The sequence below is a fragment of the Sinocyclocheilus anshuiensis genome, unplaced genomic scaffold (genome assembly GCF_001515605.1).
Source record: "Sinocyclocheilus anshuiensis isolate Anshui unplaced genomic scaffold, SAMN03320099.WGS_v1.1 scaffold183, whole genome shotgun sequence".
NCBI classification, from domain to species: domain Eukaryota; kingdom Metazoa; phylum Chordata; class Actinopteri; order Cypriniformes; family Cyprinidae; genus Sinocyclocheilus; species Sinocyclocheilus anshuiensis.
In genome coordinates, this window is record NW_015548309.1 from 2,309,155 (window position 1) to 2,329,777 (window position 20,623).

General features: G+C 36.2%; 1 protein-coding gene and 1 long non-coding RNA gene across 3 annotated transcripts in view; both read left to right on the forward strand.

Moving 5' to 3' along the window:
• The window catches only part of LOC107656345 (uncharacterized), a 14,746-nt gene extending 8,917 nt beyond the window's left edge, over positions 1–5,829 (forward strand). Inside the window, exon 3 of the long non-coding RNA XR_001630559.1 lies at positions 5,777–5,829. This is a non-coding gene — a long non-coding RNA (uncharacterized LOC107656345). The remainder of the gene's footprint in view (positions 1–5,776) is intronic.
• A 257-nt stretch (positions 5,830–6,086) lies between these two features.
• LOC107656331 (transcription factor EC-like) overlaps positions 6,087–20,623 on the forward strand; it is a 34,220-nt gene continuing 19,683 nt past the window's right edge. The window contains exon 1 of one of the 2 annotated variants that reach the window (XM_016444130.1): positions 6,087–6,269. In XM_016444130.1, the coding sequence (XP_016299616.1) occupies positions 6,093–6,269 (177 nt within the window). In that variant the 5' untranslated portion in view covers positions 6,087–6,092. Of the gene's footprint in view, positions 6,270–15,113; positions 15,160–20,623 lie in introns of those variants that run through there. The other variant, XM_016444133.1, reaches the window with a different exon arrangement.

A 20,623-nucleotide genomic window follows, 5' to 3' on the forward strand; every position in this document is an offset into this window, starting at 1 on the left:
TCATCTTCACAGTTTTTTTATATATTTAATATAAATTAATGATTAATTCAAAATGATATGATCTTGACATACTACTGTGATGTTTAAAAAATAGTTAAAAAAATCTGTTAAAGAAATTAGTCATTTTAAGAAATTGTGTAATGGTTGAAGATGTTTGCCTAATAGATGGGGTTTTATTGTGCAAGCAAAAGAAAAACTGAAAGTTATGCAAACTATCAGACTTCTCAAGTTGTCAGCCGTCAAGGCAGAGTTTCATGCTGTCTACACAGTGACCTCATGTGGGAATCAGGGGAACTGAAGTTAAAGCTGTAATACACTGGGTTCCTCTCCGACATCCAGCCCAGATAAGTTCATAAAGGGCAGGAATCAAACATCTCGGCATTCACATTCCAGACTTCATATTGCTTAATGACAGGGAGGGAGTCTGAACTGCCTTGTCGAGGAGAGGTGGTTTTGGTGCTCTTATGAGTAGTGCTATCATGACAGTGTGGTGATGAAGGAGCTCTCCACGGCGAGCCATGGTTGGAGAGCCCTCAAGAACAAGTCCACCCACCCTGAGTCCGTCTCCCTACAGCGTCTCTGAGGCCCACAAAGCAGCTCTCGTATCATACGACTAGCGTCTCGCACGAGGCAGGGTTCAGACACAAGTGAGACTCGGCTCACCTCGTCCAATCAGTGAAAGCGGAGGGGTTCATGGGAAGGTGAGGCGCTGCTCAACCTTGGCCACTCAGAGATGACATTGAATGTTTGCTCTCTCCCCGGCCTGTGGCTCTTGGGTTTGACCGAGACTCCATGTCTGAGATGAGACTGACTCAAGAGGAGCGCTGGCTAGACAGACACAAACACAAGCCTCTACTTCCCTGTCTGGTGCTTTTGGGAAAAGCTGCTAATATTGTTTCTTCTGTATCTGAACTATATGTGACAACGTTCATAATAAGAATAACTTCCCCAAATGGGGTGCACAAGAAAACATATCGCATTAAAAAATGTACTTAAAGGAATAGTTCACCCAAAAATGAAAATTTTATGAAAATGTACTCACCCTCAGGCCATCCAAGATGTAGACGAGTTTGTGTCTTCATCAAAACAGATTTGGAGAAATTTAGCATTAAATTACTTGCTCACCAATGGATCCTCTACTGTGAATGGGTGCCGTCAGAATGAGAGTCCAAACAGCTGATAAAAACATCAAAAGTAATCTACACAACTCCAGTCAATCAGTTAATGTCTTGTGAAGTGGAAAGCAGCATGTTTGTAAGAAACAACTCAATTGTTAAGGAATTATAACTTTAAACCATTGCCATCTGGTCAAAATACCATAATAATCCATAATAATGCTTCCTCCATAGAAAAAACCGACTCAAGAGGAGCGCTGGCTAGACAGACACAAACACAAGCCTCTACTTCCCTGTCTGGTGCTTTTGGGAAAAGCTGCTAATATTGTTTCTTCTGTATCTGAACTATATGTGACAACGTTCATAATAAGAATAACTTCCCCAAATGGGGTGCACAAGAAAACATATCGCATTAAAAAATGTACTTAAAGGAATAGTTCACCCAAAAATGAAAATTTTATGAAAATGTACTCACCCTCAGGCCATCCAAGATGTAGACGAGTTTGTGTCTTCATCAAAACAGATTTGGAGAAATGTAGCATTAAATTACTTGCTCACCAATGGATCCTCTACTGTGAATGGGTGCCGTCAGAATGAGAGTCCAAACAGCTGATAAAAACATCAAAAGTACATTTTCAGCATTTTTGGGTGAACTATTCCTTTAATGGCAAGTATTGTACACTGTTTAAACATAAATCTTAGGGTCCCACCAACAAAAAGTGACATCACATACAAAAACCCATTGCATTTATGAGATGTGCTCACTAATGTAGTGAACCCGAGTGTGAGTAAAAAATGCAAAACCTTCTCTGGGTTCATCAGGTGTGGGGAATGCAAACAGTGACTTCACATGCCAGCTCAGTGGGTATTCCTAACAGGATTACAACAGAGATAGATCACTGAGATTGAGTCTGAACAGCCTAACTGTCCAGACAGGCTCTATTACAGCTGCCAGATTACACTAAACATGACAAATCAACAAATGAACTCCTTAAGAAAAACTACTGACAGATGTAGAACGAAAACCAGAGGGAGCGCTGCATGAACTATTCAGTCAAGTTTAAGAAAAGTTTAAATGCATGCTAATGCAATGCAATATATGCAATAATATATGTATTGTAATAATACTTGCCTACAAAAAAAGTAGTTATCAGAAGACATGGCTAAACTAGCTAAAGTATCTACCAGCAGGAACTAACTGGACCATGCTAACCAGGAAAACCTTGAAAATGTACTGCATTTTAGCACTAACCTAGCTGCAACTGCTTTCGTTTGAGAGTGTGTTTTAGATGCATTGCTCCATCTCTAAGTCTGTCCATTATCCAGACCCAGTGACTCAGGGCCTGAGCACAGGCAGAAGCACCACAGCCCCGCTCGGCATCCGAGGAGAGCCAAAGAGAGCATAAAAAAACAAGAATTAGCAGTGAAAAGAGCAAATAAATAGGTGCTTCTACTTGAAAAGCCTGTAACAAAGCCTTTTGAGGACCTGAGAGACAACATGAGAAAGAAAGAGGGAGAGAGAGGAAACAAGTGTTTTGTCACTCAGCCAGGAGCTGGTGGAGGGGCAAAGCACCACACAGGGCCATTTCTAAGGGAAAGCTTTTAATGAAGCCCAGGGGGAAAGGAGAGCTCATCAGACTGAGACACATCCTCTAAGATCTCTCTTTTCCTCACACACAGATTTTATATCACATACATTCACATATACGTACTCTAAAGCTCTTCCTCTAGACTTTTAACAAGAGCAGTGCAGGATTTATGCTCCTGTGAGGGTTTTTGCACTGATATGCATTTCACCTGAGGCTACAATTCCTAAGTATATCCTATACTTCCTTGTCTCCACCTACGCAACCAGCTAACCAATGACCCATAAGCCTGAAGGGTTTTACTATACACTGTAAATCACTAGTTAAAGCTCTCCAGTGTCTCGTTGACCTCATCTTGACCCTAGTGGCAACCAAAAATGACCCCTCTTCAAATCAACAAAACTAACAGGGGAAATGCCACGTTTATCATCTAAAAGTCAATATTTAGTGGTGTTAACCCATGCAAAACTTGTCACCATGTTGCTTACTGGCTCAAGTTACATCCATGATAATTCTGTTCCCTAGATACGGCTTGAGTACTTTCTTTAATGCATCTTATTTTGCTTTGATTTATCATCCAAAAGACCTAAATCTTAAGTGCAAAACACCTGATCACTTGTATGATTTGTACAAGCAAAATGCACAAAAATAATTGCTTTAGCAAAACACCAGAAAACAAAAAATATAAATCAACATTAAGGATATGATAAGAATGCCAAATGCAACTGGTTGCCATTTAGCACGACAATCCGTTTGCCAGCATACCCCTTGCATCCCGATGAATGTCAAATATAGGGTTTTACTGTTCAGTAAATTGTAGAAAATGGAAAATGACTTGGATTTCTAACCTCTGAATGTGTCAAACATTGCTTGCAGACATAGAGGCCTGTGGCAAAAGCCCTGGTTTAGTGTCATTACCTTCCCTCATTATAGTATTAGCTCTATAAAATGCCCTTGTTGTTTGGGAGGAATACTTACTCGGCTCATACACACAAATAGTGACCCAATGTGGACACAAACCCAAGTGAAGCATAGATAAGGACAATTGTCTCAAATATAGGAAGCTAAAAGCTGCTCTGTCCCTGGAATGCTGACAGATGGACAGGAACATTCTTTAGCAGCATTTCGGTCCATCTTCGAATCTGATTGGTGTCTAGGATCGCATATTCTACTGTTCGGCAATGCTGACAGGAAGCGAGAAATAATGAGGAAATACAGAGAGAGAGAAGGCAATTTAACATCACTTGCACCATGCATGGAAGTAGAGAGGTGTGGGCAAAAAAGGAGGAAGACTTGCCAATTACGTTGTGCTCAACCTCCTGCTCCTCCATTATGGAGCTCTTTCCTTTCACAGTGCTGTCTGGCTCTCAGCGTGGCCTCTCTGATTGTGTGAGGCGTCACTGTCTCACTGATAGAATGAGATCCTCAAGCTGCATAACTCTACATCATACCTACATATTGTAAAATAGCGAATATCTGAAATTAAAGAATGCAGAAGAGTCAAACAGTAAGGAAGAATCATTCCTTGCATAAGCACTGTGCTCAAACATGGATAGCGAACAGCTGTTAAAATGTATCATTTGAAGTGTAGCTACATCAGAATGAGAGAGACAGATAGTCATATAAATAGAGAGACAAAGATAGTCAGACAGACTACAGATAAACAGACAGACAGACAGACAGATAGATATATAGATAGACAGAAGGACAGAACGATAGATATGAGACAGACACATCAATTTACGCAGTATCACGCAGTACAATGTCAACATGTTTTCCAAGCCAATCATTTAGACTTGGTATTGATGTTATTCTGTAAATAACACTTACAGACAGAAGGACAGAACGATAGATATGAGACAGACACATCAATTTACACACAGTAAGATGGGTAGATAGATAGACAGACTGATAAATGTTGAGTCTATTGAATGGACTTTAGTTTGGCGACCTAGTTTTCCCAGACTTCCAGCTCTCTGTGATTCTCCCTCCAGTCATCCCTGTGTCCATCAAGTTCATTAGTCCCTCATCATTCAGGAGAGACGGCCCAAATCACACATTGTCCTGCAGAAAAGACATGTTCTCATAAGCCCATTACGTCTGAGATCTCAGAGTGGCATCTGCGTCCATCAGAGCTGGTCATGCCACGGTCTCAGGAACAATGTCCTCTCCTCAGGACCAGTGTGGGATCAGTGCTGAAGAACAACAGGCTATTTGCTGCCATTTTCCAGCACTGTGCAAAGCCTCTTTACATCATCACAGACCAAAAATATTCGCACAGAGACTGAAACAATCAAAACAACTAATAATAAAGAAAAAAATGAAAACACTTAAAAATTAAATTAAAATAAATTGATTAAAAATTATGCATCATGCAGTACAATGTCAACATGTTTTCCAAGCCAATCATTTAGACTTGGTATTGATGTTATTCTGTAAATAACACTTACAGTATGATATAATGTTAACTATTCAGTTACATAATATAAGAAAAAATCCTTCAATAACATATCACAATAATGTGTAAATGACAGTGCAACATGATTCAAACATTTTCATACCGTCGGTCAATTTCAGCTGAGAAACTACTGCTGTTAAAGTAGATAACACTGAAATGGCCAATTAGCTCAAAAGTTTTTTTTTTTACACTAAAATCACTGATTGAGTGTGAAAGTTGAACTGAGAGACTATATATGCAGCACGCTGGCTCTCATTACTTCAGCTCTGTTTCAATCATCTCATGCAGAGCTGACATGAGTCTAAACAAAAATGTATTGCAAAATACGATCACAGGCTGAAAGAAAACATCCCTCAAATGTGAATTCAAATGAACCCTAGGGACACAGGGTTAACTGGCTTATTTAAATTCATTTTGAACGTCTTAACGGATTCTGACTTACAAGACAGAATGATTTATTCAAGATGCAAATCTAAGCAAAAGTTTTGAAAGTGGCTAAATTTGAATGAAACATGCATTGAATGATATACTAAATAAAAGTCAATAAATAAGTGTAGATACAGTGACATATCACATTTCACAGCTTGCTTATCTCATGTTGTGTTTTCACTGTGCAGCCTTAGGAATCCGCAATGTTCCAGTCATTCTCCGGTGTTCAATCAGAACCTGCAAATGAACCCTAGGGACAGGGTTAACTGGCTTATTTAAATTCATTTTGAACGTCTTAACGGATTCTGACTTACACGACAGAATGATTTATTCAAGATGCAAATCTAAGCAAAAGTTTTGAAAGTGGCTAAATTTGAATGAAACATGCATCGAATGATATACTAAATAAAAGTCAATAAATAAGTGTAGATACAGTGACATATCACATTTCACAGCTTGCTTATCTCATGTTGTGTTTTCACTGTGCAGCCTTAGGAATCCGCAATGTTCCAGTCATTCTCCGGTGTTCAATCAGAACCTGCGACTAATGTAGCAAACCAGCAGAACCAATGGGTCCCGGGGCCCTCGTTCTCCTCCTGCTCCTACTCCTACAACACCAATTTGAACCCGGGCCCCTACCACAGCAGTCAGCCCTCCACCTGGCCTTGGACTCGATGGGAGGTATGCGAAATCTCTGACACATCATTTTGTTTTTGCTTGATGGCATTTAAAGGAACAGTTTGTTTCTTCTTCGGAACAGATTTGGAGAAATTTAGCATTCAATCACATGCTCACCAGTGGATTCTCTGCAGTGAATGGGTGCCATCAAACTGCTGATAAAGGGTCTGTAGGAAGTGTTATTACAGACTCGTATTTTGGGCAGAAGCGTTGGTTCTGTTAAGAAGTTAAAACGCCTTGATGGATTTTTTTCATACAAACATGCAGCTTTTTATGTCACAAAACATTAACTGTCAGACCGGAGTTGTGTGGAATACCTGTGGATTATTGTGATGTTTTTATCAGCTGTTTGGACTCTCATTCTAAGGGCACCCATTCACTGCAAAGGATCTATTGCTGAGCAAGTGCAATGCTAAATTTCTCCTAATCTGTTCCGTTGAATTAAACTCCTCTACATCTTGGATGGCCTGAGGGTGAGTACATTTTCAGCAAAATTTCATTTTTTGGTCAACTATTCCTTGAAATAGTGAAAAACAGAACATTATGTTGATGTGTTAATCAGTTGGCATATAAAGTGCCATATAAAGCATGAAACACAATTTAATTTCCAGTCAAATCTATATAAACAATTCTTAGATACCAGGAATAAATTTCATTAGCAGCACTTGCTATATGTGCATGTAAATATATAATTAACGTGTGAAATGCATTGTGCAAAATCAGTCTTTTTTTCTTTCTGCCGCATTGATACTTAACCCCATAATGTGATTATAGACGCATGCCTATGTCTGCACATTTGAGCCAGAAACCACCCAAACAGCCCTTTGTGTCCCAGGACTCATTTGTCTGGAATTCTGATGCTGTGGATTTGCTGGTGGTTTTGTTTCAGAGCATAATTCCACACTATGTGCTGACAGAACAGAAGACCTCTGTTACTGTAATCACACTAGTCACATTTGACAAGTGTTTATTTTGACTGTAAAAAGCAAAAGGTCCTGAACTGGGCTGTGAGTTTGTTTCTATATATGACCAGTCCTTCTCTTTTCATTCTTTATTTTTATTATTATTATTATTATTTTTTTGGCAAGGTTGCTTGCTTTTGAATAGCTCAGGAGATTAACTGAGTTTTCAGTTATGTTTTATAAACATATCAACTTTGTTTCAAACATCTCTCTTTTTTTTGGAGAAATGCACTGTCACTAAAAGTTGACATACTGACATACAGTAATAGAGCTATAATATAATAAGCTTTCCATTGATGTATGGTTTGTTAGGATAGGACAATATTTGGCCGAGATACAACTATTTGAAAATCTAGAATCTGAGGGTGCAAAAAAATCTAAATATTGAGAAAATCGCCTTTAAAGTTGTCCAAATGAAGTTCTTAGCAAGTGGTCCAGGGTCACATATAATACATTTTTATTATAAAATTTACCCAGATTTATTACAGATAACTATTTACATAGCTAACTATATAGTTATATATTAACTATACTGTATATATATATATATATAAAAATTTTTAACAAAAAATCTAATAAAATAAAATAAAATATTCTAAAAAAAAAATTTGTGATAATTTGTCAATGAGTTATGATCTGCTTAAATTGATCAGTCAGAAGAAAAACACACTTCAGCTGCACTTTTAAAAACTGTCAGAAGGAGAAAGCTAGAAATCAGGTTTTCAGATGGAAAAGCAAAGCAACAGTCAGTTTTAGGGTGTGGAAAGGGAATAGAAGAGGCTGGAGCACATCAAAGCTGCCTTGTGTTTGCTCTGGTCCACAAGAGGTCTTTCATGTGTTCAAGTGTGTGTGTGTATGCGTCTGTGTTTTGGTGTGGGGCTGTGTATTTCAAACACTGCAGCACTACCTGTGTTTGGAGGAAAGAGGCTCGTCTCTCTGAATCGCACTGTCCCTTGAGGCTACGGCAGACATACACACACACACACACACTTTCACTCAAGAAGAGACTATCTATTACTGTGTATCTACACGCCCCCCACCTGAGTTTATCCTGAGTGTGTCAGAGGCAGGTCGTGGAGCCGAGGGGTTATGGGAAGACGGAGCTGTGGGGGGTGCTGTTTGGATCCCGACTGACTAATAGGACCAAAGCAGATAGAGACCACCCACCCCATCTGGCTCAGATTCAAACTCTGTCTGACATCCTGCGACCCACTGGACTGGCAGTAACAGATTGCATCTGTGAAAGGCACAATTAAAATGCTCGACACAGCGGATGACTGGAAACATAGTGCTCTGTGCTAAATATAGTCAAGTGTCAGCCATCAACATGTATGGCCCTGTAAATGGCTGTCAAAAACTATCCTGAAATATCATAAATGGTTTAAAGTTGGCAGAAAAATTTAAATTCACCCTATTTTCTAAATGCATGTTATTGTGAACGATTTATCAGCGCATGTTTCTTTTTCTTTTTTAATTTGTAAACCCCAGTCATTGTGATCAATAGAACCCAATGGTGAGTCACTGCCAGGGTTATTACATTTAACTAAAAAAAAAAATAATAATAAAAAAAAAAACACCTTTTCATTACTTGAAATAGACATTAACTTAAATAATATGTATACAAACTTTTCAGCTAGTTGCCAAGCCAAAATTTCTAAAAAACCAAACCTTATAAAAAATAATTAACTAAAATGAACTATAAAAAACAAAAAACTATATAGGCATATTTAAATAAAAGAAACTACTATAAAAGACAAAAAACACACTACAAAATTACTAAAACGTTTAAAAGAAATTAAAATGAAAACAGAAAATATGAAAATGAATTCAAAATATTAAAGGGGTCATGAACTGAGAAATCAAAAATCCCTTAATCTTTTGACAAATAAGAGGTCATTGTGCTATAAAAATGTCCTGTAAGTTTCAGAACTCAAAGCGTTCTCGTTAGTCTAAAAACAGCTTATATTGAAGCCAGTCTGCCAAAACGACAGCTTGTGTAATGTGCCACTTTATGACGTAATAGTGTGGCTAAACCCCGCCTCCGCAGAAAAAGAAAAACGTCTGCTTCTACATCACTGCCTGTTTAGCCCCGCCCACCGATTCTTCATCACTGCCTGTTTAGCCCCACCCACTGATTCACGCATTTAGTGTAAATAACCAGAGAGAAGCAAACGCAGGTCTACACAGAAACCAGTGTAGAAACAGTGCCGTGTCAGTAAGAACTTGGTCCTTTGTTCACTTAATTTTACCAAGGATTCGTTTACAAACAAGGCACAATTCGACACAGGCTTTTCAGAAAGATTGAAACTAAAAGTCGATGCTGTGCTGACTATATTGGATCTGACAGTAATGTCGCACCACACAACTGGGAGTAACTGTTTTTATTACGTGGTCACTATTGCTTTGTCTGTTATTATTACCGATCGTTTGATATGTACTGAGTATTTATGCATTCTAAATTATGATGTTTTTCTAGGTAAAAATCTTGGTAACATTGTAAGTTGATCTCAGAGATCAGTACAAAATAATAAAAAGGTGTAGGCTGTCAAACATACACAACTGTGAGCCAATCATAGCAGTGGGCGTTTAGTTCAGAGTCTACAATCAGCCATGCCTATTCAAACAGAGCGTTCTGATGAGGGGGGCCAAAACAGGACAGAAAATAACCTATTATATATTTATAACCTAAATAGTTTTTTTTAAATGTAAAAACGTTATAAGTGGACTATAGAAAACAGTACAAAAAAGGCAGTTCATGGCCCCTTTAATAAAAACTACAATAAAATATCAGTGATACTAAAATAACACCTGTCCTTGTCCTACATTTTATTATTTTTGGCATTGAACTTGGCATTATGTATTTATAGAATTGCATATTTGTATGGTATGCAAATAAATCTGATATTTATGCACTCACAGTATGAAATCTATTTTGCAATGAACAGGCATTGCTAAAGCAGGGTGGGTGAAGCACAGCTTTAGAGAAACATGGTGGCGTTTATCATCACAAAAATGATCTCTGATGAACTCAGTTGTCCAGGACAAGAAGAAATGTCTGAAAAGAAAGAAAGAACGACAGATGGAAGGAAAGATGGAAATAAAAGCAGGGGAAGATGAACACATCCATTTCCACCCAATCATTGTGAATCAGCAGTGAGAGGAAACTGTATTAGCAGCATTGATTATGACAAACAGCTTGTCATCCATTGCAACATGAGATGGGGTTTTTCCAGGACAGCCGAGTGACTCAGTCCTGTGTCGTAACTGTTCTCCCTTTCTAGAAATGACTGACTCTGATCAGAAGTACTCTTGATCAACTACAACATTTGCAAATGAACAACAAGGACTGACTTCTGCGGTTTGGTGATGTTGCGCGTTCTTTCCGTGTCTCTTTGATCCGTCAGGGTCGTTTCCTGCTAATAGGATTGAATCAGCGGTCTTTTAAATTCTATATATTGTGTGTAAAAAACAGAAATCTGTTTATCTGTTTGACCTCCCTGAATTACCCTCTTTGTCCAGATGCTCCAGACATCCCTTCATCTTTTTCAAGAAAAACGAGGAATTCAAAAGGTCAAAAGAATTTGTAGCATTAGTTATTATATTATATTACATTATATTATATTATTTAGGGCTGTGAAGTGATAAAAAAAAAAATCTAATTAATGATTAATCTAATGATGTGTCAATTACTCGCAAATGAATGATACATCAATTTTGGCAATTTCTCAAATTAATTTTCTCAAATTAATTTTGAGAAATTACCCCCAAAACATAATTTAATGTTATTGTGTTAGATGACAAAAGCATTGAATAGACATTACAAAAAAGTAGCTTTAGAGAGAAATATTTGAATTCAACAAAAGATATGTAAAACAAAAACCCATACAAGGCAATTTTTAGGTGCATATAACTGCATAGCACAGTCATCCTGCATCATGTTCGTCAGCAACTGCATGTAATATAAGATGACGTACAGGTCTAGGCGGGTGTGTTAAATGCATTAATAATTTAAATGTGTCATTTTTTCCCAAAATAATCACAACAAATTAATGGTTTATTTCGACAGCCCTAATTATATATTATATTGTATTAGAACATTATAAAACAATAGAATACATATTATTAAATATATAATGACTATAAATTTGAATCATAATAAAGATATTATTAGTTACATGTTACACAAATGCTCAGACACCCATAAAATGCCCGAATACCAGATATACTGGCATTAAATGAAAGAAGTGATCGGTCATTTTATCACAAGCTTGCCTCAATTCTTGCCTCAACAATGATGGCAGCTGAAGTCCTGGCATGTGCAAACCAGATTAACAAGCAAGCGTTTTCTTCTTTATAAGATGAATGCAGTACATGTAGCAGGTGTCTGCCAAAATTCCTGTCTTATTTAAACCGCCCGGCCCATACCAGCCCTGTAATCCTATTAGGCCTAATTGAGTGAAGTTTTCAGTTAAACCAAGTTCAGCCACTAATAGTATTCAAAGGAAAAAGGTTCAGTGCATGGAATATATGCTAGTGTGGGCTTTTAGCCTTGAGTGGGGCAGAGCGTTGTGCCCCGGGGCACTTGTGGGGCCTGATCTGGCTAGAGGGCTAGATGTCCTGTTAAAGAGGGGTGGGGGGCTCTGTTTAGGTGTGCAGGGATTATTATAATCGGTAAAGGTTTTACTTTTTCCATTTTCATTTTAAAAAAAATCCCAGCAATAGAATAAAACTTCAGAATGTGTATTTCCACATTGCTGTTTGTGCTTGAGAACAAATGTGAGCAGGAGATAATTTCTTAATGGGGGAATCTGACAAAAACATGCAGATCACATTTCAAACTCTACTGTACTGTGCTACAGAAAAAATAAATAGAAATAAAAAAATAAAAAAACATATTTAAATCAGACAATAGATCTACCACCATGATGTATAAATAGCTTTAATAATTTACATTTTAATTATTTTAATTTTATGATTTTGGTTCACATTACAGTACTGATTTCTGGCATTATGGTAATGACAGCATGGGAGGACATTTTTAATTTTTTAATGAAAATGTTTCCAAAGTGCAAAAAAAAATCACAATGATTTTTAAAACAGGCTTTGGTAGAGCAATTTGTGTTTTATTCCCCCCTTAATCTCACACATACAGGACTGTTTAAAACACAGCATTTAAACATTTTAATAAAAGCTTTACCTTGAGTGCATGAAAAGGTATATAATAATAATAAAAACTATTATTATTGCTATAATAATAATAATAATAGTAATAATAATAGTTGTTATAATATAATTGTTGTAGCAATAATAATTTAAATTATTGTTTCAATAAATAACAATGATAGTTAATTAGTGATAATAATTATTAACTATCACAACATTATCACAAAAGTACAAACATTAACCTGATGATTAATTTATGGAAGGTGATTATAAAACAGTGCCAATATTTGTCGGTTGTTATGAGACGGATCTTGCACGTGATTTTCCACTACATAGAATTGCTTTGATCGTATTGATTAAACGGTAATAAGCAAGACAACTAGACTCTTCAAAGATACTATCTGTCTGTCCTGACTGACCTTTGGCTTCTGATCAGAGTGAGTCCATGTCTGCGTTTGATGGGGAGACATGTATCAAACAGGGCCACTCTGGCCCTTAATATGGTGTATCACCAAGGGCCCTCGCAAAACCCCCAGGCCGACATCTCAGAATCACGGCTCGGCAACACTGATTAGTTGCTGGCATGTTTTGGACAAAATGACTGAAAGAGACACAGGGGTTCGTCTCCAGTTAGGGTGTACAAGTTCTTTGCGAGGATAATAGACCATGAAGATAATAAAAGAAAAGAAAATACAAAATAAAATCAAATATGAATATGATTATGAAAAAATATAAATATAAAATATGAAAATATTATTATGTAAATTATTAAAGTAGAACTATTCTGTGGGATCAGTTAAATAAAACTATAAAGTGGTGATAAATCTTCCAATTTCAGCTACGTACATCAAATGCAGGAAAGTGGCTAGTATTAGCCAGAAGACAGCCAATGCGTCCTATAGGAAGTCAGATAAATGCCAATCAAGATCAGAGGAGAACGTCATTAGCATTTCCTAATCTCATTCAGATTACTCTGTTTGTCCCTTTGAGGAAAGTTAATCTCTAGAATAATATTTCTTTTGTTTTCTAAATCCCTTGTTGTCAATGAGTGGATTTCTCCACGGGCTTTTTATTGCAGTAAATACATCCATTTGCTTACATCTAACATTACAAAAAAGTAGCTTTAGAGAGAAATATTTTGATTCAACATTGCTTAAGTAAAGATACCATACAGGGCGATTTTTGACCTCATATCTTGATGTTTCAGGTGCATATAACTGCATCACACAGTCATCCTGCATCATGTTCGTCAGCAATTGCATGTAATATACGATGACGTACAGGTCAGGTGTGTTAAATGCATTCATAATTTAAATGTGTCATTTTTTCCCAAAATAATCACAACAAATTAATGGAGATCACTCCAAAAATGTTTGTGTTTCTTGTTTTTTGCTAATCTAGAAATATCAGGGATATTTAAAATCCAAATTTCCAGGCCTGAAATTGTTGTGAAAATTAATTCACATTTTTAGTTAATAATGAATAAATGAATTAATAAACATTTCTAACTATGCTCAGCTCAAAGATATTAAAATGTATTATTTATTTTGTGGTGAGTGAAATCCTTAGTAATTATGAATGTAAAACTAGAAGAATTATGAAACAGTAGTTATACTACTTTAAGTATTTTAGTATTCAAGTATTTTATGTATTTTATTTTATGTATTGGGGTTTTAGCTGTTTATATATATATATATATATATATATATATATTTGTTTGTGTGTTTGTTTGTAAATAAACAGCTCAAGAATTTCAGTGAGACTTCAGAGCATTCAATATTAAATATAATATTGGGAATATAACAGTAAATTATAAAATATTTTATTATATTATTAAATAATATAATCGTGAATATAATATTAAATAGTAATAATAAAAAAAAAAAGAAATATTCATATGAAATGTAGCAAAATTAATACTTTATTATTAACAATGTTTCCCCAAGTTGCCCTTCCAAACAGCAATTTTTTGCTATGAATATTTAGTACAATTTGAGGTTTCTATATAAGTGCTGATTTTTTTTCTTTTTAGTAAGTAAATACATACATATATACATTAATACATAAATAAATTCCCTAAACATTCCCCAGTAAGTTATGAGTTGGTGTACAGTATGTAAAATAAAGCTCTCCATGTGTCACCAACACTAAACTTTTAGTTATTCTAGTTGACTTAAACTCCCAGTCAGTCCAAGACCCCCACTAACTCTCAGAGATTATAAATTACAAAAGAAGAGATAGAAAGAGTTTGAACAAGAAAGAGAGAAAGGGGAAAAAATATCAAAGAATTGGATTAATTGGCATAACGCAAGATGGCTGAGCACAGCCAGAGAGGGTGTCAGCTTTTGGAGAATCGCTGCCATTCTTAAAGCTGGACCGTCTGCACAATTAGCCAGCCGAACTCTGACCCCAACAGAATAATTAATGAAAAACAGAGGATGAAGACAAAATGTGCAGAGCCATTTGAGTGAGTGAGGGAGAATAATACATCAAAGAGTGTCAGTAATTGGCCCTGTGGCTTTCATTCCTTGCCCCATTTCTTTCAATTCATTGACTCAAAATAATGGGTTCAGGTTCATTATCAACAGGTCGTAAGCTTAGGAGTGCTAAACGAGCTCGGGGTGTGCGTCGATGGCTTAGAGGTACCCGCAGATGAGTCTACACAAGTAATGCATGATATTGTTGTGCCATAGAGAGCGACAGTTTGGCTTTTGAGAGCGATACTCGTCCATAAAATCAAAATGCTGGAATATAACTGGTACGGTCCGGTAAGTCAACAGAGCATTTAATGTTTTATATACTAGAATCATAGTAGATTGAGCTATTGTTTATATGCTGGTTTATCTGGCCATATAAAGTTGATTTTTTTAGAGAAAGTGCCAATATGTGCAAACTTCAGGGAACAGGGAAAGTTTTTTATCCGTCAAATCTTTCCTATGTTGCATAAAATTAAACTGTAATGGAATATCGCATTACAAACTAGCTGTATAGTGAAAAACATATATAATGTGTCAGTGTTATGCTACATTTGACAAAGTAAATTCAATCTAGATGATGTAATTCACATAATTGTATCATTGGTGTTGCGTGTGGTCGGGCCATTTTACGCTTCATATTTTCAGTTTCTAAAGCCTCGACTAATGTCACAACAGCATGTGTATTTTATGTAACATTTTGGGGAAAAAAATAGCTACTTAGGTAATTGGATTTTATATATTGGACATATAAAAAACTATTAAACAAATACTTAAATACTACTATGACAAGTAACACATCCAAACTTCTATAAATTTCATAAATGTAAAAAAAAAAAAAATCTCTGTCATTTACTTCATCTTAAATGAATGAAAGGGTTCTGTTAATATCTATAGATGGGAACATTAAAATGTTTTTGAGCTGAGAAAGCAAGATATTACATATTTTTTGTCTTGATGTTATGCATCGCATGTCAAAGTGTGTGTTTGTGTGTAAATAAGAGCATGTGCGTTTACAGTGCTGCTTTCATCGTCTTTGTAGTGGCACAGAAAGTCCTGACTTGTGTTGTTCTTGTGTATCACGTGCAATTAGCTCTGCTCACGCACATGCAGGCTTAATTCAATTGCAGGAGTCCAAATGTTCAAGTTGCCAGCAAGTGATGAGGTAAAATACCTCATAACGGTTCATTACAAACCTAACATACTCAGACGGACACCCTCCACCTCACTCCCATGTCCTGAGCAGCTGCTCGAACCTCCAGTGCGGTACAGGATTGACTTTGGTGGTTTTCCCATACCTGGGTGTGCCATATCAGCCACTTAATAACCTAATAGGTCTTAAAGTCAGGCTTTTGGTTTGAGGAGCACCCTGCAGTGATGAAAAGAGAAGCATCGTCTCATATTAACGTCACCCGAGTACTCAGCTGAGAGAAAAACGAGACGAGAAACAAAAAGCGAAAGCCCCTCAAGAATGTGGGATTCCCTCCAATGGAGAGTGTTATTGTTCGTCATTGTGGTGACGTGGTTTGAAAGATACATTTTCATCATTTGACAGCCATTAATGCCATTATGCTGGTTTATAGGAATTCAAAAGTCTTTTGGGGATGTGAAAATGCCAGTTGAGAACTTCAAAAAGGAAAGAAATTAGAAAAGGAATTGTTATTCAACACAAATGACTCAGCATTCATAAATCATAATTGATATCAATACACTTAACATATACCAATCTCACTGGTTCAAAACTATTAAAAAACTGTTCAAAATATTTGTTTCCCCCAATAGTATTTAGACATTTAAACATATTAAAGACCGTTTCTGCCTCAAAGTATTAAATAAAAAAAGTAACTTTGAGATTTATAAGAAAATGTGAGAAATAAAGTTACAATTATGAGATATAAACTCTACATTTTGAGATCAGAAACTGATTTTAGACATTGTATTGGCTAATTAAATCCTTAACTAGTCATTACGAATGGAAATTAGAAAAGTAACGAGTAAGTGTTTTATTTGATTGTTTAGTTAACCCTCAAAGACAGAGACGGCCGCCCGCGGCTAAAAATAACTATTGTTCGTACATGTTTAATTTAAACTTTTGAACCGCTAATCCTATCTGAATGCTATAAAAAGTGTCGTTCTCTGAAAAGATTCTCCGCTTTTCGAGACTTGTCATTTGACTCATTTGGATATTCAGAGGCTCCGTAGCGTACGTGATTACGTCATCATATTTTGACAACATTGATTCGTCAGAAGAAACCAATGCATTTCGTCCTCTGAGCCAAACAGGAATGATTGTTGACGCTTAGTCCCCACCCCTGTGACCAGATTGGTTCAAACTGTCACATATTCAACCAATAAACATAGGTTTTGGTCTTTTGAACCATTGTTTAGCAAGTTTCTTTGGAAATCTGAGCAAACGCAGAGTGAAAGTAAAGTGTGTCTCTAAAGAAAAAAAAATCCAAACTTCAGGTGTTTTTGTTTGAGTACACAGTAAAAAAACACCCAATTATTGCTTGCGTTTTTCTTAAAATTCTGGAAATTCATTCATTCTTAGAGAAACCAAAGGGAAAATTGTGACTTTAAATTAACTAGACTGAAACTTCAAGTGCTCCTGTTTATAATGATTTAAGAAGGCACTTGATGCTCACTGCTACAATAGGTCTGAAAAAACAAAGAAAAGTACAGGCGTGTCAGGTGCCCCAAGAATGTTCTAGGTCTTTAAGGGTTAAACATCTTAAGAATTTCAGTGAGATTTCAGAGCAGAGTATGATGTCAGTGTCCCGTCTTGAACATTTAATATAATATTGTGAATATAATACAGGTGCATCTCAATAAATTAGAATGTCATGGAAAAGTTCATTTATTTCAATTCTAATTTATTGAGATGCACCTGTAGACTAGTAAATTAATATGAAATATTTATATGAAAATCATAACTGTGAAATATGAAATTGCAATCAAGTTACAATTACGAGAAATAGTCATTGTAAGTCACAACTGTGAGATACACAGTGAAACTACAATTATGGGAAATAAAGTCGCAATTGTAAGATATAAAGTCATAATAATAAGAAAGAGTTAAAATTGAGAGCTATGAAGTCACATTGTAAGGCACTAAGCCATATCGTGAGATATGAAATTGCAATAAGGAGAAAAAGTCAGTATTATGAGAAATAAATTCACATTTTTATATGTAATTGAGTTTGCATAGTTTTAGTAACAGTTACAAAAATTAAGTTGCATTTGTGGCATATAAAGTGTGGCATATTATAGTCATATTGTGAAATATTAATCATACTGTGAAATAATTGTGAAAAGTCAAGTATGATTTTTTTTTACTGTTAAAGCAAAAATGGGCTTCTGTATAAATGTGCATGCAATTTCACTGCATTAGAAAACAAAATATCAAAACAAGTATTTTTGATTGATAGTTTGATAAATGAAAAGTTCAAAATCAAAATTGTTGCAAAAATTGGCTCTGAAAATTGAAGTTAATTCTGAGAAAAGCTCTTGTAGCATTTGTTTAATGTTTTGTTACCTAATCTAATGACATTTAGATATGTGGTTTAAAATACTTTTCGGGCCAGCTGTAGATGAAGCACCTGTTGTGTAATAAACCTCTCTCTTGCGGTCTCAGCCGTGTTGTACATGACCAATTTCCCAACATACCCCAAAAATACCTTATCTGATATGCCACAAATCAGAGGTGATTTCCTCCATGACAGTCCAGAAGATCAGCCTCTGTTTCAGCCAGACGGACAAGGCCTTTCATTCAATCCTGAACATGAGAGGCGTCACACTGGTCACTTTGTACTAGCGTCTGTTCTTCTACTCCACCATCAAATTCAACTCAGGCTGTGCTGATTAATCAATTTGGGCCGGGAGAGAGTGTGGAGAGTTCGGTCTGTGGAAGGAAATTACAATGATCCAATTTAAATTACAAAATCAGTATATTAATTTTTAAAGAAATGTCTGGATATTACAATTCATTTGATTAAGTCGTAACAGAAAAGAGGTCTGAAATATGAAAAGTTCACCCTCTCTTTGATGACACTGTCAGTGAGCTGATATTTATAGGTTTTGTGAATAAACCTTTGTTTCGAGTAGCTATGCGATGTTTTAATGTGCATTTCATTTAATATAACAGAATTTGAGGACAATTCAGTGACGTCTGAGTAGAGTAGGAGCTAAAATGTTAGGCGTAGTATGAACAGAACTGTATATAAACAAACTTACTGTGTGTCTGTATTATCAATAGATTTCTGCGCCTCATTGTGATGACTGAAGGCTTTTACACTATTCGAGACAGCAATGGCTGCTTTAACGTGTCATGCACATGACAGCACAGACACACACTTGTGCCATGGATGCGGTGTAGATTCTCCATAGTCACAACACACACACACACACACACACACACACACACACACACAAATGACACTGACTTGAAGAGAACATGGATACAAACGTTTCTTTGTCATCCTTCAAACCGCGTATTATTAGTTCGGGTAAGGTCAAAGTTGATCTAATTTTCTGCTTAGTCTTCATTAAACAGCTATTGCATTATTTCATTTTACACAATTAGATTTCAGCCGTAATGACTATATTTCAAGCTAAAGCTTTTGAACAGGGCTTTGCAAATTTAGCCCACAAATGCACTTTATGTGCACTTGGAAGAAAAAAAAAAGGTTGTAAAGTTACTCTGGACCACAAGCCATACGATCACTCGCATTATAAACTCAAATTTCAGGATAATGCCAGCAATTATGCGGATATGTGGAGTGACAACCTGTTAAACTTTTGATACGGCTTTCATCTTACGCTCATAAATACAGGTGCATCTCAATAAATTAGAATGTCATGGAAAAGTTCATTTATTTCAGTAATTCAACTCAAATTGTGAAACTCGTGTATTAAATAAATTCAATGCACACAGACTGAAGTAGTTTAAGTCTTTGGCTCTTTTAATTGTGATGATTTTGGCTCACATTTAACAAAAACCCACCAATTCACTATCTCAACAAACTAGAATATGGTGGCATGCCAATCAGCTAATCAACTCAAAACACCTGCAAAGGTTTCCTGAGCCTTCAAAATGGTCTCTCAATTTGGTTCACTAGGCTACACAATCATGGGGAAGACTGCTGATCTGACAGTTGTCCAGAAGACAATCATTGACACCCTTCACAAGGAGGGTAAGCCACAAACATTCATTGCCAAAGAAGCTGGCTGTTCACAGAGTGCTGTATCCAAGCATGTTAACAGAAAGTTGAGTGGAAGGAAAAAGATGCACAACCAACCGAGAGAACCGCAGCCTTATGAGGATTGTCAAGCAAAATCGATTCAAGAATTTGAGTGAACTTCACAAGGAATGGACTGAGGCTGGTCTAATTTATTGAGATGCACCTGTAAGAGTCTAGACACTTTATGTATATTCTTCCAATCAGATAAGACAAGAGTCTGTGTTTAAAGGCCAGATTTAATCCCCCGTTTCAATCTTTCATGACATTTGAATTATAATGGATTGATTTTGTTCAGTTATTTTACAACAGACAGACCAGACAATGACACGAGAGCCTGAGTGCTCAAAATAAAACAGTCTGGTCTAATATTAAGTAGTCTGTGATATAGTTTTCAGCCATGGTAAATCAGTATATATTAATATAGATAGAAGTGCTTATGATTACTATTCCTCATAGTTAATGTTAGTGATCTGAACAAAACCCTAAGCCTAAGTATTAAACTTTGGCTTGTAACACAT